General features: G+C 39.7%; 1 protein-coding gene across 1 annotated transcript in view; it reads right to left on the bottom strand.

Moving 5' to 3' along the window:
- Positions 1–9,950: 9,950 nt before the first annotated feature.
- LOC131676755 (uncharacterized) overlaps positions 9,951–24,582 on the bottom strand; it is a 116,712-nt gene continuing 102,080 nt past the window's right edge. The window contains exons 3-4 of the mRNA XM_058956046.1: positions 14,697–15,240; positions 9,951–14,630 (exon numbers count right to left, since the gene is read on the bottom strand). Of these exons, the coding sequence (XP_058812029.1) occupies positions 13,621–14,630; positions 14,697–15,240 (1,554 nt within the window). The 3' untranslated portion in view covers positions 9,951–13,620. The remainder of the gene's footprint in view (positions 14,631–14,696; positions 15,241–24,582) is intronic.

The following is a 24,582-nucleotide window of genomic DNA, read 5'->3' as shown; positions in this document are numbered from 1 at the left end:
GAAACATCTCCTCTTCGAGCTCCTGCTCAAGACGCCTTTGTTTCTTTTGCAAAACCTTCTGTTTCTGCTCTAGAGTGCGCGTACTGTACTTCGAAACGGAAGCTTCGATGCCTTCTTCGACCGAGGCTTTTTGCTCTTCAGGTACTCTTAAGTGCAAAGCGTTAGTGTCTCCGAGCAGTTACTGGCGGAAACATTTGGTACATCATATAGCACATCTTTATCGATTTATTTGACCTGTATGCACACTAGACAACAAGTGTCATGTTAATGCACCTATTAAAAATTATGTTGTGAATAAATTCCATTATTTGTTTTCTTTCCATTATTCGAAGCCTACTTTGTAACCCGTCATGGTAACAATTTAGCACTGGTTGGAAATATACCTATTTTTGGTTACTTTCTCCGCAGAGTGTATTTGTTTTGGCAACATTATAATGCATACATGCTCACCATTGTACCATTCAAATCGTGCTAATAAGCTTTCTTTATTTTTGTGTTTCTGAACGGTTTTGTTCGTGCAGATAGGTGTAGTAAATTTAGTTTCACATTTGTGTATACGTAACACCCCTCTTCTCTGGCTGTAATAAGGGACCATTCATAAATTACATAACGCGAAAATTGCCCAAAATTGACTCCCCCTCCCCCCATGTAACAAATTGTCACAAATTTCTCTATCCCCTCCTTCTCAAATTCCGCGAAAAAAAAATTTTGTTCAGTAGAAACATGTTACGTAACGATCTAGCCTACTCCCCCTCCCCCGTATGTCATAACATGTCATAATTTCTCGTACCCCCTCTACCCCTAAAGGCGTTACGTAATTTATGAATGGTCCCTAAGTGTGCTGACTATGCGGCTGTATGTTGCTGGCTCGAATCAAAACATGTCGAAAGTAAACAAAGTTCATTTCATATCGTCAAACTGGCTCCCAGGTGGTGAAATCGTTAGAATTCAACGGGGTGCTGGAGCGTTTACCAACAAATTTTCACCCTAGTGAGAAATTTTGGTTTTTACCAAATTTTCCTCCTTAGGGTGAAATATAGCATAGTGCTGGAGCGTTGCCAGAAAATTTTAATTTCCAGATTTAATTTTTCTAAACTTTCCAAACTCAGCCGGAATGCTGGCTGGTTCTAATTCGTATTCCGGCTCCGGTGACTCAAGCTATTCTAGTTAGAATGTTTAAGGGGTACCATTTCGATGCGGCTTAGCCGACCCGCCGTCGGAAGCAAGCGAACCTGTGATTCACTCATTTGCCCGGCTTACTCAAACATAGGGGCTATTCCTAGTTTAAGTCCGACTGAGCGGTAGCGAAGTCGGACAGCAAACGCAAAAGCGATGTGACGTAGCCACATTGGGTGATGGACACAAAATAAAATTGGCAACGCTAGCAAAATGTAAACACAAATGAACACTCCGGATGAACATATCGTCAATTGACATTTCGACGAGTTTTAATTCGAGCCAATAATATGGGCCCGCGGGCATCGCGTGATGGAGCAGAAAATCATGAACCACGATAAGGGACTCCTATATACCTATCCGTCGTAATACCGGCCCGGAAGAGGAAGACGTTTCACCCCGTCCTTCGTCTTGCAAAACCAGTAAAGCTCGCTGGTTGTTCCGACCGGATCAAATCCGCCAGTAGCAGCAACAGTTCGACGGTATAGTTTATATTTGTTTACCTTTTTTGTTTGTGTACTGAAATCCGAAATTCCGGTAGGAGCACCTAGCCCGCCCCGTCAAAACGGTCATCTGGGCAAACAAGAACCAAAGAAGTGAGGAAACGCGTTTTTGCAACTTTTACTAGTGAAACATTTATCCGTTTACGCTTTTTAGTATTTTGCATGCAAAGTTCTGTTTACACCATCGCATCCATGGAAACCGAAAAGTGCCGTTTCCGAAGGATTACCCATTGTCTCACATTCGAAATCTGTCCTTTTTGCTTATTTTTAGCTGCGCACAAACCTACATAATTTCATCATTAGCTATAACACTAGTTTACAAGTTTTGTGGTGATTACAGGAAGTTAAGAAAAAAGGTGTTTTCTAAGTCAATTTTGGGTCGCTGAACACGAAAATCATATTCATTTTCTTTTTCAAAGAACCGTTTTTAAGATTTTGTGAAAAACGTGTTTTTGAGCACTTTTTGCAGTTATTAGTCAATATCTCAGGAACAAATCTTCCGATTAACACAGTCGACTCACCATTCGAAAGGTATTGATGTACACATTCCAAAAATGTATAACATGTTTGGATTAAATATCAACAATTTAGGGTTAAGAACAACCAAAGTCAAAAAAGTAATGTTTGGTAAAATTACTCATTTTTAGTTCATGTTTCATAAAAAAATAGTTCGGCAAAAAAAATCTTTTGAAATCTTATGTGACAGAAAAACTTCTCATGTGAATTTTAAGTCTAAGACTACGAAAATCCGATAAAAACTGGTGATGTTATCAAGCACCGAGTGAAAATTGTTCTGCTTTTCACATATCTCTTTTGGTCTTAAATAAGATTACACTAGTTTACAAGAAAAATGAAGTTACGAGAAAAAGTGTTTTCTAGATTAATTTTAGGTCGCTGAACACGAAAATAATACTCAATTTCTCTTTCAAAGAAGTTCGAGTATAAAAAAACAACACGCTTTTCTTTTGCTTCCTCATTTTTTTGGTTTTGCTTTGTTTTTTATTACAGAAAAATGATTTTTCATATTTTCAGAATCTAATGTGACAGATTTTAACAATTTTAATTAATTAAAAAGTTAATTTTGGATTGCTGAATACGAAAACAAAGTTCACTTTCATTTAAAGAAGCATTTTCAAGATTTCTTTGAAAAAGGTGTTTTTGGGCACTATTTTAATTAATTTGTCAATATCTCGTTCAAATAGGATCCGATTAAAACGGTTCGAAAGGTATTGGTATGCCCTTTCCGAAAATATTTGTGTAGCTCAATTGTACATTTATTATGATTACAATCGACCAAAGTAAAAAAAAGTCTAATGTTCGACCTTTTTTTTTAAAAACATGCATATTTCTAGTTAATTTTTATAATAAATCAAGGATAGAAGAAAATTCTTTTAAAATCTAATGAGATAAATAAGCTTTTGGTATAAATTTTAAGCCAATGGTCACAAAAATCTGATGAAAAATGTAGATGGTATGAAGCACTGAGTGTAAATTGTAACTTTTTATTTTTTGCACAATCATACTTTCGGCTGAAATAATCTTCTATACTTGATAGTTATTGTTTGTGTTGGGTACTGTCTTCTCGAGCTTGCATCCATCCATCCTGCGGCATTTGAATGGTTTTGGATATTTCATTGTACAACTAAGTGCTCTTTTTAAAAGTGGATATATTCGTTAGAAAAGTTTTGTTTTGTCTGTGGTGAGTACATATTTAACAAATTAAAGGAATTTTCGCTTTCTGCTTCAACAGGCTTCGCAGCCGATTCTCAGTTCACAGAACATTACGTGGCTAGTGCTACGATCCCATTGCGTCCCGATAGGGACTCGAATATTTGATGACTGGCTTATAAACCAGTGCTACACCCAGGGCAGGGACTGCTAAAATCATAAAATTTCCATTTCGCTCAATGTGCCATAGCATCAACATTTTTCATCCGACGTTAGTGATATTAGGCTTAAAATTAACGTGAACATATTATCTGTCATCTTAGATTCTAAAAGGTCCGAAAAAAAAATTGTTTTTCTGTAAAAAAATCAATTAAAAATGAGTAACTTTTAAAAATGGTCAAAAATGCGCTTTTTTAAAACTTTGGTCGCTTGTAGCACTAAAATTTTACATATGATCGACACATTATATGTTTTTGGAAAGGGCATCTCGGCACCTTTCAATCTGCATATTGACTATATTAATTGGATGATTTTGACACGAAATATTGACTAAAAACTACAAAAAGTGCTCAAAAACGAGTTTTTTGAGGAAATCACAAAATCGCTTCTTTGAACAAAAAAATGAATATTGTTTTCGTATTCAGCGACCCAAAATTAGTATAAAAATACTTTTTCTTGAAGCTTCATTTTTCTTGTAAACTAGTGTAATCTCTTTTGATCTGTCAAATAAAAGCAGTATCACTGTATTCACGCTGAAGGGGAGCACTCAGTTTTGCACATTATTCAAATTCGTCAGCAACGGAAATCGTGGCCCCATCAACATGCAAACAAAGGCTCCATGAGCTGATCCCTTCCAATGGTAAATCTTCTACTGCCCTGAGTCATGAATAATCATCGGTTAACGCCAACAGATGCCATTGTTTATTGCTGACGGTTTTATTTTTATCGACGCAGTCAAGCGGAAAAAATGGCGGTGCTACTGGAAAATAGCAATCTACACTGAAAGGAAAAACTAACTAGAATTGGGTTTGAAGATAGTTTCGATTTAACCACGACGAAAATCTCAAAGCATTGCTATATTTTACGCACAAAGACAACCAATTTTTTGTGCATCCTAAAAATTCTAAAATACCTTATGTGATCAAGGGCTAGTCGAAACTTTCGTTGTTCGCTCTTATTCTGTAATGCGTCGGATCACATTTTCGAGTGAATGCGGTTCGATCAAAGCAGGCTCCCGTTTGGTATTGCTGTCGTTATTGAGAATGCAAAGCACATTCGTTCGAAAAAGCGATCCGTTGTAATGCAGAATAAGGCTGAATAAATACCCAAATTTAAGTTTGTAGAACCTATTCTCCCGGCTGCTTAATTTTTCTGGTGTACGTGCCTTGCTGCAAACCGGCCCAGCTACGGTGGTACGGAGCAATTTATTTCCGAACCATGTGAATAATTTAACTGGGTTATTTATTTTATTTTTGTGCCGCCCCCACGCATTCTTCCGCTTATTGCTTTCGAGGGAAATATTTAATTTGCGTTATAAATTCTCTATTCATACATATAAACATTTACTTCGAATCTCGTGTGTGCGCTTTCTGTACTCTGCCGAAAGGTATATCAAACAGCTGCTATGGCTTTGCATAGATGTAGGCTACTGGGTGCCAGAAGTGCCCCTCGGTCTCCACCGAAACAGCGAAAGTACAAAATATCGTCAACCTTAGTGGAGTTTGCCGTAAATTCTAGTGAGAAAATCGTCTGTTGCTATTGGGCTGCCAGAATTCTGCCATGGCTAAAATACTTGGCTGGGCTCCCGAGCTGGGACGGAAAGTGGTTTTAAATTCGTTGCATCTGTCGTTGACTTTAATTAATTACTCTAACAGTCTATATGCACACGAAACATGGACCACAGGACTGAGTATAGGGGGAAAATGTTTAGTTTTTTATCATCACTTACCTCGGTATTACCCAGTCAGTTTCTTTTTTTTTATTGGATGACAGATGAATCATGTTCGAACTTTGCTCGAAATTTTTCGAAGACAATGATTCTGACTAACGAAGAAAATTTATTTTATTACTCACATCGGAAAAGCTCGGCGTCTATATAACACTTATGACTTTGAAACAACTTTTAATTGATTTTCTTCGAAACTTTGAACAAGTTAACCTAGCAAAAGGGTCATACATATAATGCAATGAGAATTTTTTTCTCCCTGACCCAATTAAGAAGGTATCCAAACTAGAATAGGTTAATTTAAACGAAATATTGCAGCAAAGTAGATCAAGTGGAACCACAGTTGCCATTCCAGAACTGCACTATTGTAACTTCAATGAGATTAGTTTACCCAAACACACGCACACATACACACGCTCTCGCTTTGATAAAGACAACTCGAAAACTATTCAACAAAGTTTTTGTTCATATGATGGTAATTTGCATACTTGTTCCACTGTTTCCGGCGGTACCGACTAAATGTTCCATTGTTTATTCTAGCCTACTATGACTGTATGTGTGTGCGCGTATTTTTCCAGCGATTGAAACGCCAACGAGAATGTTTCATGCATAGTTTTCGGACCAACTTGTTCTGCTGCCATTGTGGCCAATGTGTTTGAACGGTCCGTTTTCGAGCGGAACATATTTCATGCGCATTGTTGCATCTGGTGCCACGTAAGTGTGCGTGTGTGGATATGTGTGTGCTGTGCATGTGCTCCCTACATATGCCAGCAGTTGATTTTAACCATAATGGCTTATATGGAGACTGTATGCAAATTTGCAACCATTCTTTCTAATCAATTTTTAATTTTTTTTTGGTTCCGGTTGCAAAAACATTTTTAGTCAAAACAGAACACCGTTTTTTCGTAACATCGAACGACTAATCGATATTCACCACCCGCTTGGCAAGTACAGTTACAAAACAAGAAACCATTTATTGCTTTCCTCGGTTTTTTCTCTTCCTTTCTCCCGCTAGACCGTGAATGGCAATACATAAATCACTTCAAAACTGTGCCTGTGGATTCAATCAAGTCAGGTTTCCTTCCTGGCACGCTGAAAAGGATCTCCGCTCGAAGAAGAATACCAAGCACCGTACAAAAGGAATAAAATTAACATAATACACACCAAAAAAACCGCCCTGGCATCCTAGACACCGAAGCAGAAATGTCAACCGGTATGCACCTCGGAGTGCCTATCTTTCAGGCGCAACCCACGCTCAATGTAGCAGCTTTTTTTGCTCTCGTTCGTTTTATCGCATACTCGCTGATATTCAACGTCTCTATTGTCGACATTCTCATTTATGCATTAAGTTAACTCCAGGATTGCTTTTGATGAGGTACGTTGATGGAAAAAGTGGCCGCAGCTTGGTGCAGAGCGCGACTGCCTGGCACATGTTGGCTACATTTTTGCACGCGATTCATAGTTGCATAGAAAAAGAAATTTGCATTCCCACATGTTCTTTTTTGTTGCTCCTGTTTCCTACCATTGCCGAGCTGAGCTGGTAAATTGGCCACTTGCTCGAGGGTATTCGGTAACCGTTTTGTGATCTTCTGGATGGGAGCTTTATCAAATTTAGCAAAGTTTGATGAAGCGAATCACCTGCCAATTTGAGTTTAACGAAACTCATCAAAAACATTTTCATCTACAGTCGTGATTCGCTGGTTGGGCCACAGCCTTGTCCAACTAACGAATTTGATACGCTAGTTGGACCGACTGACAAATGTCAAAAACTCTCCAAAGGAGATGTTGGCGGTGTAAATGCATCTATTCACATCTCTAAATATTGTCAGATTGATTGTCAAAGTAAATTTGACATGAGAATTTGACGTTCAGATGCTTTTTAGTTGGACAATGGTCCAACTAGCGGAGGTCCAACTAAAAGGCGGTCCAGTTAAAAAATGTCCAACCAGCGAATCACGACTGTAGTGTGTTGAAATGACGCCTGTCAAAAACTGCTACTGCTAGACCTACTTCATCAACGCTTGTCAGAAACTCTGTTAGCATTGTACATAGCATAGTTCTACAAACTGTATTGAAGTTTCACGACATATTCCTAACCTCTGGAAATTAGACGTAGTCGGTAGATAAAATCTAAGGCTGATACAATCGGGTCTTCACTGTACAATTTCATTCACTAACCAAAGCATTCATTTGTTATACATCAAAAATAAGTAAAACTTATAAATGTGATTATGAAAGGGTTAAGTTCCAAACTCAAAGGTCAAAGATCAGAATCAAGGTTGAACTAGAGTATCCTTGATCATTTAACTCTAGGTTCCGTGTTCGTTGATGCTGGAACTCAGGAAACTTTAATCCTTGATCCTGCAACTTAAAGATCCTTTATTCTGTAGCTCAGGGAACTTTGTCCTTGATCTCCAGTGTTCCATGATCAGGGATAATAATCTTTGAGTTTCAGAACCAAAGAATTTAGAGTTCCTAGACAAGAATATTTGAGTTCCAGATTCAATTATGCTTGATTCTGAAACATAATGATTCATGGTCATGTAACTCAAGGACCTTTTGTTATTGATCTTGGTACTCAAGGATCACTGATCCTGGACCCTAAGGATTTTTGACCCTGAAACTCAAGAATCCTTGATCATTAAGCTCAATCACTCTTGATCCTTAATCCTAGAACTCAAGAATCACAGATCCCTGATCCTGGAACTTATTCATCCTCGAGTTCACGGATCAGAGATCTATGGTCCTTGAGGATCAGAATCTGGGATCGAAGTATCTTTGAGATCTAGGTTCAAGCATATTTGAGTTCTATGATCGTAGAGTTTTACCATTCAGGAACTCAAGGACCATTGATTCTAATCCCCATGGATCATAGATTCTGGAACTTTAGGATACTTGATCCTGCAACTCAAAGAATTCCTTTTTCCTTGATCCTGAAATTCAGAAGATTCTTAATGCTGAAACTAAAGGATCATGGATTCTGGACTTAAAGATCCATACTCGTTGAATTAAATCTTACTCTTAGAAGCCTAAGATCCGAGATCCTGCAACTCAAGAATTGTTGATCCTGTAAGTCAGGCCTGGTCCTTTGTCAGGAATCAGTAGCGACTGGCTCGAATGACACGTTCTCCATATTGATCGGAGATTTGTGCCTTGTCCGTTCAAAGTTTGTATGGGATTTTATATCGGGAAATTATTAATTTTGCATTTTCGTTAATAAAGATCGCTATTTCACTCAAAATGAAAAGCCAGCTTTATAAAACTATAGTTCAAACCTTGGTGAAAAACTTTGTCGAAGACGGTAACTAGCTACGAGTTTTTAAAAAATAACGATTTATAACGATTTTCAAACTTATGGCTCAATCCAAATCCAGAAATTTATTATTTTTTCTAACACTGCCAGTGCACAACCGACATCGACATTTAAAACTTAAATAAATCAGAATATAGCCATCGAACCTTTGAATGAAATGCTCAGAATAAATTGTTGAATAACATAGACGTAGTCATAAAATGAAAAGAAGAGGTGGGGCTTGTGTACTCCCCAGTGCGCTTTTTAGATGCTGATCTTAGAACTCACAGCCAACTCCATCTATTTCGACCCACCCAAGCTGGTACATATACTCTATATCCCTATTTACCACCGCCCACGCTTATCAAGGCGATTTTTTGTTATTTCTTGTCAAAGCCGAGTATTGTCCCGTAAGAACTCGAGAAATCTCCAATAGATTCAAACATCACCAAGGCCCCCGGTTGAGGAGCAAGGATATAGTTTCAGCCGGAGAGTTTTATGCCGACATCCATCTAACCTTAAGGCGAACTATTGTCAGTGGAAGTCATTTTTGGTAAAAAGGACAAGAGTGGGAAATGTAATATAATAGCGGTACTTAACATGTATAACGGTATCTAGGCGGCTAACAATAAAAGAAACACTGCTGTTCTACTGACCGGATAACGGTTACTCACGCACGCACACAAAAAAGAGAAAGCGTTTTATGAAACTTTTCGCTATACTTTATAGTGTTAGACTGCACGGACTTGGAAGAACGCCTTATCGGTCCGAGAGTCACCGTACGAATGATCCGTTTCATTATTGTAAAACCTTTATAAAACTGTAAATGAGGAAAATCCTCCGAATAATACAGAAATGTTTTATTCAAAACTGTCACTCTATTTGAGTACTGCTTTTGGAAAAATTGTAGTATAGAGTATAAGATATGGGGAAACCCCTACTTACACGGTAAAATCCCAGAGATAATGCGCATCGAAGAAGAAACAAAAAGCTCCGGGAGCTCGCAGCCATACAAAATCCTCCGCAATAACTATGTGCGTAAACTTCGTTTAGCGAAAATCCTATCAATTCAACAAAAAATAAATGGAAATGGAAAAAATCGAAGGGATATTTTTGATGGTTTGAATAAGGGGTATTCTGTCGAAATTTCGACGGAAAACTCAGTAAGTTTTTTTTATTAAGAGCGTTGAAAAGACCAAAGAAAAAAGTGCAGGAAAAACGCAATGCCAGTGGAAAAAATACCGCTGCGATCAGTTGGAACCCCTAATAAACAAATGAAAACGATTTAAGACTTACCAACTCGCTGGTGTAACTGAAAACAAAGAAACAAAAAAAAAACAAAATCAAGCGAAATCGAAACAAACGCTTGAGTTTATTTCATATTATTTTATTTGAAAAATATAACAATTCATACACTTGTTTTTTTGCTGTCTGCTCTCTAGCTGATTCTTTTCAGTTTGTTTATGTTTCCATATTTATCTCAAACTTTTTGTTTTAGTTTTCTCTGTTGATGTTTTGCTGTCAGAATCATACAATTAAATGTAATTATTGTTTCATTCACTACACATCTCTCCGCGATACTCGGACAAACGAGTCCCCGGGTACGGTCGCCGGATGTTTATAATTTTCCTTCTCTTACCTATAGTAGCCACAAAATGAAATGTCAGTTTGCGCGCGCGCGTGTGTGTGTTATATCGCTTGCGACATAATCCCAGTAAGTGTAAATCCAAATACGCGCTTTGACAGTAGCTGTCACACCCGGCACGTTCAAAGACAGAATGCTGACAGTGCAATCAAGGTTACTGTGATTGAAATACGGGTTTCTTTTTTTTCGAACAATTTGCCAGTTGATGGCACGACGGACGCATATGACTGCTGTCTGTTGCTATGGAATGTAAACAAATCTAGTCGGTTGTGTGCGGTTTTGTGTTTGTGTAGAAACTGAATCGGGTTCTCTAGCTACAGTTCTCTCATTAGAGTGTGATTAGAAAGCAGAAGATGTAGTCAATAGATTCGTTTGAATGCGTCAAATTGATCTTACCAGCTCTAACTGACAGCAATTAGGGTTAGAATCGAACCGGTTCTGAGTCAAAGACCAAACAACTTTTTCGACGTCGGTCAAGTAGATAGCAGTACGTAAACAATCAAAATTAGGCTAAACACACTGTAGGCAGGTATTTTCTATTCTAAAACATTTTGAAAAGCGCTACTGTGTTGGTAGTGTGACAGGTGCTGACTGTATATACTAACGTTTTTTTCCGGTTTTGATGGGCTCTGGCCCCGGAAACTGGGCAGGAGTAAAAGTGTAAAAATGTCTTGCCCTATTTCTGGGGGGAAGATGTGCCGCGGTTCTTGTTGTTGATTCGTAGTTTGGATAGCTTACATTGGTTTTCTTTTTAATACCGTTTACGAATAGATGCCTTAAATTTCGGGTTCAGTGCCCGCAGCACCTTGGTTACTGCGGTTTTAATAAGTGACATATCTAAGTACATATTTAGCTTACTTTGTCGTAATATGTTCATTTTCGTGTGGAACTGTGTTGGGTTGTGTGTATGCTTGTATGTATGTGTTCCTCTTATATGTATATGAGAAGGTAGCCCCCAGTAGGCGGTTGTTAGTCTACAGTAGAAGTACAGTTCCTTAATTTAGTAGTAAAATAGCTATTGTTTTTTTTTATTTTGCATTCTATAAACTAACATAGCTTACCATTATCCTAAAAGTGCATTTTCCTTGGTTGAACATTTCGTGTTTATACGTGATTTGCTTGAATGGATGTGGATTTTCATTCTGAAAGCGGTGCAATTGTTGGTTTCGGTTGAATTTTCCACAGAAAATTGACTATAACTTTCCTCTCGTCAGTGTGTATCGATCGGTTTTTGGGTAGTGTTTGTCGGATACATTTACATTGAACCACCATTTGTAATTCGATAAACTCAACTCGAACAGAAAGGAACTTAATTCTGAATATTTTTTTATTTTTTTCACGTGCTTTTTAAAGAGTATCACGAATGTTATGTTAAACGTTCCGATCACCGCTGTTTATTACTAACTTGCGCTATGGTGATGGCATTATGTTTTCGAGGGTCTTGTTTTAAAACTGTTTTCCACTGTGGAACTTTCCCTCCGAAAGGTATTGTCAAAGTCTATTGCTTATTTGTTTTTGTTTCTACCTTTCCATATATAGTTATTTTTTTGTTATGATATTACGACACCGTTCCACAGCAACAATCAAGCGTTGCTGTCCGATAAGAAAATTGGCATCAACACTGTTCGGATTCCATCTCCGGGAAGCTTTCTATAAAATGCTAGAAAAAATTGTGGTTCCTTTTGCTTATTGTCATGTTTTCATATTTTATCCGCCTCCGGATTTCGTTATCCTTAGTTTTTTCTTTTTCACGTGTTTGAAAGAATCACACTTAAAAATCGTCTAACGGAACCGAAAAATCTTAACGCAAACGTCAAAATTGATCAGAATCCAAATGGCAGTCAGAGTAGGCGTCGTTCTGCACGGCTATTTTCGCTGGAGATGCGTGTACACGTGTGTGTATGTGAGTTTGAGGAAAGGAACGGGAATATCGGAGTGTCGGTGGTTTAATGTGAACATGTGATATTGACTTCGCTTGCTAGGTGCAAATTGACTCTAACGCGTGCATCGGTCGATGGCTTGTCTATTGTTTATACATACAAAACGTTCTGCCCGAGCTTGGCAGGTGTATTTGCTAATATTTCCGTACATAACAGTTGGGGAAAGCAAAACGGGGCTTTTTTCGGGCGATGGGCGCCATTTTGATTCTGGAGTTTCTTTTATCAAAGATTCATTCTGATATGTTAGTAAATATAATAGAGTTTGTTTTTATCCTTTCTGTTCAAGTGTTAGTGTGTGACTTTGTTTACTACGTAAATTTCTTTATTAATTTAGTTTATAATAAATATATATTGTCATCGTGTTTATCTTATATCCGGCCATGTATCATCGGTGTCATTACCAAACGATAACGAATAGATGCACCGTTGTTTTTCTTTCCTCTGATTATCAAGTATGATCTTTCGACCAATAATAATCGTTCCGCAAGTTAATCATCGATCCAGCACCTCTTTGTGCGACCGCTGTCACTACTGATTGTGGTGGTGTTTCACTTTCCATTATCTGCCTGTTATTACCCAGCTTCTGAACTGTCAACCAGCTGAAATGATTGTTTCCGCTTCCGGACACTTACTCACACACACACACAATCATCAAAATCTGTTAACCCCTCGAGCGTCACTTGTTGTATATGTATCGAGATATAGACCGGATGCAGTCCAATACTGCACTCGACTCGATTGAATCGCATTTCAAGCAAACGCGACGAGACGAGACGAGAAGACAGCATTTTTTCCTTGTTAACCTTCTCCTCCATTTCCTTAACAATAAACGACAACGATACACCATGCGATCGTTAGCCGTCTCTTTTGTATTGCAGTTTTTAGCTTACCTCGAGAGCAGCTTCATTTTCCGATCAGCTTGCATTGTGTGCGAGCGAGCCGCTGCACTGCACTGCTTACTAGGATGTGTTTATTTTTATAGCAGGTTACCCCCATCCAGTGGGAGGCGGTTGTTGGCGTCACTGTGCTGTCAAATAGATACTCTTTTATTCTCAAACGGCGTTACTTTTGTTTCTCTTTTTTTAGTGTTGAATCGAGCTACCCTCAAGTGGTTATTGTCAAATGGTTTCGATTGTTTTTTGCTTGTTGAACAGTTTTAGTGACTTTATTTCCGGGCAAGTGACAGTACGCACAAACGGTGAGTTTACACGGATTTTTAGTTTTTGATTATCGCCCGAAAAGTGCGAATCCTTGGAAAGAAACGAAAGGAATGTTTTTGTTTATTTAGAGTCTATTCTAGAAAGAGCAGCTGCCTTATACGCGAAATAGATCCCCAACTAGGGCTCCATAATCGCAGAAAGTGGTAATGTTCCGGTTTTTCTTTCATTTTTTTTCTCGTCGGACTAAAATTGAGTGCCTCCGATGGTAGAGACTGCGACGTTTGTTTTTGCTTAAGGCATCGGTTGGTGATTCAGTAGATTGTTACTACCGGAATTGTCACTGCTACTGGCGATGGCTGCATTACTGTTGCTACTACCGTTTGTCCGACGCTTTGGCGGTGATCCTAGACGGCGATCGGTGATCGCCACGAATGGAAGCCGCTGACGTTTGAGACGTCCGTAGCCACCGCCGACAAGCTGCGGAGACGCTACCCGGTGATACACAAATTGACCGGCCCGGGATGATAGTTTGTACGGGTGGTTAGGATCGATACCGGTTGCGGGGTGACCATACTCATGATTGTTGTCGTTTTGCTTCTTATCGTAGATGATGTGGATTGCTTCCCCTGGAAGGGAGTTTGAGTGTGCCGTAGATGATTGAATCGTTTCCTGGATATAGTTCCGTTGCAAACCGAGATTGTTCTGATTGGGACGCTGCTGTTCAAACAGATCCTCCTCCATCCAGTTCGGATTTTTTCTGCGATGGTACTTTCTCTCGTGATGTCGTTGGCTGTAATCCGAAAGCGGAGCAATTGTACCCTCCAACAGATCAATCAACTGTTTGTTTCTACGGTTATACTTCTTAATATACGGCGGAACATTATCCTGTTGTTGTTCTTTATTCAACGAATTTATAACCTTATCAAAGTGAGGCCACTGCTCACGGCTAGTATATCCATCAAGATGTGCCCTTATATCATCCTTCGATTCCAGTTTATTGGAACTATCAAAGTATCGAATTTTCCCCTGATAATCAGCCTTCAACTGCTGCTCGTGAAGTTGCTTCCAACGATCCCGCTCCCGTTCCAACATTTTCTGTCGATAGTACTGATGGTGGTGATGCTGATACACGGGATGATAGTATCCGCCTCTGTGATGATGACTATGTTTGAAATTTTTGTGCTTCTTGTACAACTTCAAACGGTACGATTTGGCCTTTTTCTGCATCTGCTCGAATATGTCATCGTCGCTTACCTCTTCCGCCTCCCCGGCTTCCGGCTTCAACGTTGACAAGCTGTTATCTGCGAAATAAACGAACGTATCAACTGTGACATCCATCATCCGAACGGAAGCACAGCACAACTTACCATCCTCCAGTTGTCTGCCCTTCTCATCGATAATCCCGTTCGACAGTAGATAACCACCATCAATGGAGTTCAGGAAATCAATACTGCTGGCTAGAAGAGGGCTCGTCTGCTGGCTTCGATTCAGTGGTTTAAGATATTTGCTCTTTCCCACATCGTTGTCCTCCGGTTGCTCCTCCCGTTCCCGTTCCGGCCGTGGAAGCTGCTCATCCATATCCAAACCCCACGAATCCTCCACCTGCCGCTGTTTCTCTTCGTGCTGACGAGGATTAAGAAATTCATTAAAAGGATTCGCTTCATTTGCATTCTCCATCAGTTCGCCTCCGTCGTTTGCATCGTCTCCACCAGCCGGCAAACCGACATTATCTACCGCGTTGATGAGATTGTTGGAAAAGTTATAAATATCCGCTTCGTCCGGTGCTAGTGCAATGAAATTTTCCAATTCGCCATCATCGGCATCGGTAATGGTTTCCTGTCGGCCACCCGCTGTTCCTCCACCACCGTAATCGGCACCATTTTCACGCCGATGTCGATGCTTCGATAGTTGCTGAAATGGATCGGAACAAAAAAAGAAAGGAACATTGGAATAGATATAAGTGCTGGGTGTTCATGATGAATGCGGTCGTGGCGGATAATGAAAATCGAGTTATAATTATTTTCCTCGGCTTTCACAGCGGGAGCCAAATTAGGTTGGCTCTTGATTTGGCGTTTCCATTATTTTTGATAGCTTCCTAATTTCTCTGATAAGGTCAACGAGATCATTGCTTTAACACCTCTTTTCTATCGTTTCAGGAATGTGGCGTGCAAAATAGGAAACCATAATAATTGCCATCTCGAACTTAAAGAAATTGAAATGCATTTGAAAGAAACTACCATCACATTTCCCTCGCAACGTTTAACCGTTACAAGCTGCCAACTGTAAATCATCAATTAAATTAGAACCATACTAAGAGCCACTTTCGAAGCTGGGAACCCTTCCCGAACATACCAGTAAACGGGGTTTGTTTATCGTCTACTCGAACTAATTAATCAAAAGCAAACGTACCCTCCCTGCGCGATGGTGCACCACCCACTCCGGAAACCGGTCTAAGAACTTCCGCTGTAAAATTTTTCCCAAACCACTTTTTCGGTTCCGGTTCAGCTGCTGCTGCTACTGCTGTTGTGGGTGGATACGATGAAATGGTTGGGGAGAAAAGTCAAGTCATTAGTAAATGTCATTCCAGTTTAATTTCTTCGGTTACGTTCGAAGCTTCCCCCGCTTGGTTTGCTCTCACGGGGTGGCTAGAAAGCTGTCGTTTTTAATTAAATCCCTTTGCATTCAACTTCAAGCGATAGTACTGGGGAAATTCCTGCTAAATGTTAATGTTGGTAGGCGGAAGGGGGTGCTAATGCGAATCGAGATCTCTTGGAATATCACAAGATAGGAACTGTGTCTCTTGTACTTCCTTGATTTGTATGTATAGTACTGAAATCAGTGAATGATTCGGGAAAAGGTTCCATAGAATAATTTAATTTTACAATAGAAATTTGAGAAAACATTAGTTAAAATGTTTTTGTTGGACGTTACTGTTAGGTACTTGTTTTTGATTATTAAACTTCACTCGAAGTTTTACTGTAGCGTCATTATTTACGTTTCGACTTTGTCTCATCAGTATCTGACATTGTCTTGGAGCCATATTGTCACTAAATCCAAAAATGATCTACATTTATACCTAAACCACTAGTCACAAACGGCATCCCGCAAATACATATCTGTACTTGCGAGAAGCCGCTAGTGACCAGTAGTTTTGTTGTGAACACAAATAGGGTTTCCCTTTTGAATTAATCGTTCATCTGGCGCAAAAATCAATGCCAGGTACTGATGACACGAAGTTTAGATGGAAATTCTCCGACTTACTTGAGTTCATACAAAAAATGGTTTATTCCAATACCCTCATTAGAGAGAAATATAGTTCAGGCTAGTTTGATAATGGACTCCTGGTTTTTTCATGGTGTCATAGCTGGCACTACTATTTTATCGTTTAAGCCATTCCCATATTTTATACGTGGCTAACAAGGCGTCGGAAATTCGATTTTCTTAGCCCGTTGGAAACATTCAATGCCTTTTTAGTCACGAATTGCGTTTATGTGGTGGCTTACGAGACAATTAATTTTATCGACATGCTGTGTGATGCTCTAAACTGCCAGTCTGACTGAACCAAGATGTAATTTGTCTGTGTCATCACACCGCTCACTGCGCGAAGGAGTTTCTATTGAACACCTTTTGCTTATGTTATAGATATTTGCGCGCGTTGTTATGCTATCTGAGGCGCATTTTAAACGGTATAAAATAAACCCTACCGCCATATCTAAAACGACTAACTTTATATGATGGATATACAACTGCTGACATGCGCACGATTTTTATGCTAATTACTAGATTGAAAACAATAAGAACGAAAAGAAACTTGTGACCTTTTGCGTCAATAATCAAGCTATAATATTTTTATGATCATGAGGCAAAATGGTTAACATTACAATCAATATGCTGATATAACCTGTATTGGTAAGTGGTTTTGAATTCTTCTTACGAATTGTCAATTCTTAACGCTCACACTTAATTCAAAAGTCATCACGCACTCAGACAAGACCATGCGTATTCCCTACGCGCAATTAATACCCAGTGAATTAGTTTCCTAGTTGGTCAAATAAACACTGAACAAAGAAATTAATTTGCTCAGTCTAAAGAAATGTCAGCTCGATTGGCAGCAACCAGCGGATATGTGTTGTCTTGCAATGCCATCAAGTCAAATAACATTTAAAATTACATGCGGCAAAATATATGCAATTTAACGAAATGAAGACTGCTTAATTATTTGTATTAAAAAACACTGCTGATGAATAAAAATAAGTCATAAGGGACGCGAACGAAAATAGCTGACCACCGCCAGTAACGACAAGTAGGAGACTGATTATCTTAAACACACAGTGTGGTCTGAGTACTGGTAGAGCCAGATCGCAGGGTCACGAAGGAAGGCATAGGGTGCCTCAGCCGCTTTCTAAGCACTCGAACACCGTTTGTTAATGCCTAGGAAAAAGTTTCTCTATTTATCGTCTCTAATGGAAAGAACTTCTCCGTTATGCGGCATGGAATATTCGCCAGTGCTATCGAGTGTATGCGGAGACAGATCATGTAGTCGTACCTCGTTTGTGTTATCTTCATACTACACGGAAATCTTGAGTCAAACATTGTCATACTCAACATAGTAACAGAGCTAACATGTTCGGATAAGAGATCACTTTTAAATCCTATCAGTACAACATAACGTACATGGTGAAACTGAATAGAAATAACATCAATATGCTTGAAAGACATTTTATCTTTCAGCAAGCGCTCCACTTCTCGTATGACTGTTCGAACATTGGAACCACGATAATCGACCACGGCGGCGCAAACACGCCGCAAAGAAGGCTCCTCACTATCACTGAAGGTCATCTTGATCGATACAATCCCCCCTTTTGGAACGAAAATAGCGCTACTTGACTCATATAGGACAGAAACTAGAATAGCGGTTAATATTCAACGGTATATTTCTCTTGTTTGATATTCGTGACCGTTGTCTTCGCTGGATGAAAGCAGATCGAATTTGCCACTTGAAAATCAAGGATCTCGAACATCACAACGATCATGTGAAACTTCTCTTAGACAGGAACCGATACCGCTCTTTGCAACGATGGAGATCAAACTCAAGTTCTCTGCACCAGTGTTCTCGGCTATAATTTTATCATGCGCATTAGAGTGACAAGAAAAAAATAACCCCCCTCGGCCCATCCCTGGGTCGATTTCTAATAAAATTACAATTACAATCAATTACATAATGAAATAATATAACAATAAAATTACAATTACAATCACGATTACAACTACAATTATAATCACAATTACAACTAAAACTACCACTACAACTACCACTACAATGACAATGGCAATGACAATGACAATGACAACGACAACGACAACGACAACGACAACGACAACGACAACGACAACGACAACGACAACGACAACGACAACGACAACGACAACGACAACGACAACGACAACGACAACGACAACGACAACGACAACGACAACGACAACGACAACGACAACGACAACGACAACGACAACGACAACGACAACGACAACGACAACGACAACGACAACGACAACGACAACGACAACGACGACAATGACAATGACAATGACAAAGACAAAGACAATGACAATGACAATTACAGTGACAATTATAATTACGACGTCTGGAGCTCTCAACAGGCTAGCTTGTTTTTAAAATTCAATTAATTTGTAGCGTTTCGTGCTGATATTAGGTGGTATTTGGAGTGCTAAATGCTGTCGCATAATCAATTCAAATAAATTTTTCGTTTCCAGAAACTATATCAAAATCCGATTATTACAGACTTGAATAAATACCGAAGAAATAACTGTAATACTATCTGTCATGTCAAAATGTGGCATTGGAATCAAATTTTCTCGCCGCAAAACGCCAGCACGCCCTAAACTGCTGACAACTGTCTCTCATGTCGTCTTGAAGTTCCGCTTGACGATTGCCAAATACTTTTCTGTTCGGTGGAGCTCTGGCATATTGGTACCTGGGCGTTGGTCGTGGCGCACCACTCTGACCTTTCTTTTTCGTAATGGCAAGATGCCTAATCCGGCCAAAACTGAACGTAACAATTGTGTTGCTTGAAGAAAGACGACAGACGTTTTTCCAGGCCCTCCTGTTCACATATTTTCTAGTTGATGGTCCCGGTTGCGATGTAAATGTCGCTCTTCAAGCCACAGGAACAGATGGCCTGCCATACGAGATATTTTTCTCTTCTAATCTCGTTTTTTAGCTCCAAGAACGGTTGTAGACGACACTCCCAGCTTGCGTGTGACGCTTTGAACGAAGAGGTTAGGATTTCGCTTGAAACAGATAGAAACTCTTTTCGTCGCTTTTGCGGCCTCCGGCTTTCGATTTCCTGTCTGTCGCCTGGCTGTCGACAAATGTTTTGCGAACACTTTTATTACGTTGGTGACAGTTGATCTGGCAGTTAAACAATTTCGCAAATTTGGTGTGAGAGTAATTCGGATTTTCGCGATGCGTGAGCAAAAATTTGTTCCGTTGCTTCTCTTACTTTGATGTCATTTTTATAACTGAAGAGCAAATGTCCAAATCGAACAGTAGGCATGATGCACACATTCATCTTTAAAATGAGGGGCGCGCAAGGGGGCAGATTTTCATTTGAAAAAAAATGCTATTTTTGATCAAAATTAAGCCATTTTATGAGTAAAAAATCCCTTAATTGAAAAATTATCTTGAAATCTCAACGAGGGGGTTAGGTATTTTATAAATAAAATGTGTCTACAAAGTTTGAAATAAATCAGTGGAGTAGTTTTTGAATGACACCGCAAATCGTGTCTGTCAGAGACGCTCTATAAAAAGCTTCGTCACCAAGTCGCTTGTCGATATCTTCCCGTAGAAACATTACAGAATATTATTGAAATGATACAGTATAATGTACAAAAGTTTTTTTCAATTCGCTTCACCTAAATTTCTAAAAAAACATCGCTAAAAATGTTTTTTTAAGCTGTAACCCTTACAATGCCTGGACGTTCGGCAACGTTCCACCTTGGGTTATGCGCACGCCGGAGAGCAATTGCTTCAGGTTATCGTCATTTCGAATGACCAGCTACAGATGACGGATGAACCTGATTTTCTTGTTATCATGGGCAGCGTTTCCTACCAGCTCCAATATTCCGAGATAAGCTATTAAATCACTGCTGTCAGGTAGACGAGTGTCCGACACCGACACGCTCGGTAGTCGGTGTAGTAACCCTTTCTCAGCAAACGATGGAATCGAGCGACAGGAAACTGGAGCGGAATATTGGCTTTCCCTTAATATTTCCTCTTTTACCGCTTACAAAAATAGCAAGCGAACGTGTGTTATAGCCGGCACGAATGATGCCGCATTCGCATACGACCCACCCCGTACTGTACTCGCTTCAGTTTACGTTCGAAGCCCAAGGGGTACGGCCATCGAACAAAAACAGTTTACTTCCATCGTCAAAAAAGTGAAGCTACAAACGAAAAATATTCAAGATTTGTGGCTCGTTACATGAAAGTCAGTCAGATGATTTAAAATCGGTTTCTTCGTGTGTGTATGCTACTTCCCATCTATTGAAAATAAAAATAATACTTGGCAAAGGAAAACATTTTCAAATTTGATTCTTGGTTGATGGTTTGATAGCGCTGATAAGGGCTGATCTGTTTTCCGAAGAAAGTATTCTCCGGGTAAGAGATTTTTGTTCCAATTGGCACCCGTTACTAGCAAGAAGCTACACAAACTGATTATCACAGGAAGTCCACGCAGCCGGCCGAATCCTAATAATCACCTTCTCACCTTATGTTGAAATGGAATCTCAAGCCAGGTTGACTAGTAGGAACTGACAAAACTCACTATTTTTTCTGTTCAAGATTTGCGGCTTGGTGTATGGAATTAGCGGGAGCCAATCACGAACAAGCTGCGGTCGGGTGTTTTAAAATTCGGTTTTACGTTGGGTATGCTACATTGCATCCTTCGGAAATGAAATTTATTACCAAGTAGTAAGTAACGACACAAACTGCTTCACCCACCAGCCGTGTACAGATCATAAATATTTCCTTCCCGGCATTGTACAGCCCTTTTGCGGAGACGCTCCGTTCGCTCCAAACAGCACCATATGAATGATAATAGGAAGAAATCTGTAGCGGTCATATATTTAAAACTTTGCGTCATTTAAGTGTCAAACCTACACACGATTTTTCATCCGAGATTTCAAAAATAGGCTCCTATTATGAGAGGTAAGTCATCACAAAATGGGTGAAGTTGAATTTGACCAACTTTTGATCGTTAGCTCAGCGAACACGAGAAAAATACTGCGTAACCTTAACATTTGGACTCAAGTCCGGGTTCGCCCCACTGTGCTATGCGGGGCTTAATTGAGTTTTTCGAGAATTTTTTCATGCCAGTCTAATGTCCACTTTTCGACCGGATATAAAATCTCCCCGAGCAACGTGATTGATTGCTATCGGAACCGTAGATTTCGAAAGTTGGATCCAACCTTCTGCCCTACCCAAAGTGGTTGCGTTAGGCGAACAAGGCCACGAGAGAACCGAAAGGTCAGCCTAAATCAACAGTTTGTTTACCCTTCCAAATTGATTTCTCGTCTACCGAAAAAGTTCATATACGCGGCAAGTTGGCAAAATCTCTTCATTTGGGTCGCGCTGCTCGAGGATGATGTGGATGATGATGATTACGACGATGATGATAGCAACCAGAGAAAACTTTCCACCCCCACGTGGTCAGGGTTAAATCGGGTGTCCAGCCATCTGCCTTTGTTAAAATCGAAACCCAATGCTATTGCACGGGCGACTTGGGCCTAGAAGCGGCTAGGCCCATCATATGTAGACTACTGTTAAAGTTTGTATGTCTTCATAGCGGATGACAGGAGCGACAGCCCCCTGGTCGGGACGCGTGAGCTTTCGTAAAGGGCACAAAAGGTTTAAAAGTCGATCTCTTCTGTCGTAGTAGACTTTCAAAGATGTTGAAAGTTAAGAATTTGAAAAGAACATTTAAAGCCATTTCCTTAAATGATGCGATTCAAACGCGAAGCAGAAAACGAACATTGGTTTGGGGTTGAATGAGTTTCGTTGTGTGTACCTTCCCTTTGAAAAGAGAAGTCGGTTTACCTGGTTCCATCAGCAAGTACGAAGCCGTCATCGTGGAAAACCTAATAACAATATTACGTTATATACGCTTGTCGTGAATAGATTCCACACATAACCCAACAATAAGCATAAAGCCTCGTTGGCAATCTTAAATGAAAAATAAAAAATCGTTTGTGAGGTTCTATTGTTTTTCCGGCGTATATCAGCTAAATTTCTAAGAAATAATTTGCTTGGAGATAAAAATGTCATCCGCGACACCAAACCCCATTGTCTCAATTAGCCAGTTTATGGTCCATTACTGCGTATTATCTCGCTCGAGCACCTCTTTCGAGACAGTCCTACCCAAAATTACCGAACGAACGCGACGCTCTAATGTAAACAAACCGCAGCCTTCAAAATGGTGTCACGAGAAAGCATTGAGAGCCACGCGGAGCACAGCAAGCGGCGACTTTTTCTGATGAAATTCTCGCTAATCTGATTAGTGGACCAATAAAATTTGCATAATTACTGTCCTCCTGCCACTCCCCGGTACAGTTCATTAAGAAAAAGTCTTCCTTTAAACCAGCGGAGGTCAGTTTACTTAACCCAGCGCTTTCGGGGGTGTAATTGGGTCATTAAATGAGAAAAAAAAGTCGTTTTTTATTACTTACATCGATAAAGCTGATTTTCGTGATTGCAACAATATTTTTTTCCAACTCAGGAAACGTGAAAATAATATTAAAATTTAAAATAAAGAAATATGTTGACAGTCTGGATTTGACACTATAGGAAGGGTTTGACATATCGAATTTCACGACAAATGATGCCCTGTCAGAAAAAAATAAGTCAAGTTTTCTCGGTTTTTCCACAGGGTTATTTTTATTTGACATAAACACCATACATTGCATATAGTTTTTTTTCATTTTGGGTGTTGTCCTGATAGGCCAGATGTAAACAACCGCTGTTTTCCTATGTATGGTTGCCAAGTTTACATTAGATTTATTTTAAAAAACAAAAAAATCGTTTTTACGTATTACAACGAATTTTTTTTTGAAATCATGTTATATTATGTATATTGGACCTAAAATTTATCGAATGGAACGGAAAACTATATATAGCTTAATGACCCAATTTACAGGAACTCTCAGAGCCTCGTGGTCATTATCGCATACAGACCACGACCGGAGAAGTGCCACAACAAATATAAATTGATGATGGTTAATTGACATCCTCCGCACCGTGTAGTGTGCGGTTCCAATGTTTTGAAAGCATAATGGCTAAAATATAAATTATTTTTCCCATGAACCGCTGGGACCAACACGTAATTGATCCTGTTAATTGATTTCGCTCTCCAGTGCTTGATAATCGAAACAAAGCGGTAGATAATTGATTTATTGGTACACCCGAAGCCTGGAAGGCCAGCACCCACCCCGCTCCGACCCACCCCGGGCAGGCGGTAAGATTGATTCCGGAAAATTTTTGTCGCTCACGATTGACTGTTTGCCTTGTCGTTTCTCGGAAAATTCAGTTTGCGCCAATCAAAACAGTTGTTGGGTGAGAGTGAGAAGAGAAGAGAGAGAGAGAGAGAGAGAGAGAGAGAGAGAGAGAGAGAGAGAGAGAGAGCGAAAGCAACGACAAAAAACATGGCGAATCAATCAACGGGTAAATATGAATTTCAAAGGAAATGCCGGCAATAGGGACATAATGAACAGGATGCTATGACAAGGCGCTGAGAATGGAGGCAGAATGGAGGAAACCGAAGACGTGTCAATCATATACATCCCAGCAGGCGGTGTGTATCGCTTGAAGCGATATATTGGACGGGTACTGCAACGGTGGCGTCGCTAGAGGGTTGAAGTTAATGATGATTATGAAGTCACATACAAATTTATAGGAATTTTAACGCTTGATGATGTTTTTCTTGTTGTTAATTATCATAACGCGTTTTAACTCTGTATTATGAACATTAGAGTGACAATGATTTACATGAAAAAACTCGCAATCCACACCACCAGCCTCGTTCCAAATCATGAAAAAATGACACTGTCAAAATTTGGGCGATATCCGAACAGAAGATGGTAGAGCCTTCGCGTTTCTTCAACAGAGGAAGCAGACGCTTCTGTAGACACTTCTTGAGGTAGATATCCCCGTTTACAGTCCCGGTAGTTACGAACGAC

This window comes from Topomyia yanbarensis, chromosome 1, assembly GCF_030247195.1.
Source record: "Topomyia yanbarensis strain Yona2022 chromosome 1, ASM3024719v1, whole genome shotgun sequence".
Classification (NCBI taxonomy): Eukaryota; Metazoa; Arthropoda; class Insecta; order Diptera; family Culicidae; genus Topomyia; species Topomyia yanbarensis.
This window is presented reverse-complemented; position numbering and strand designations above follow the sequence as displayed.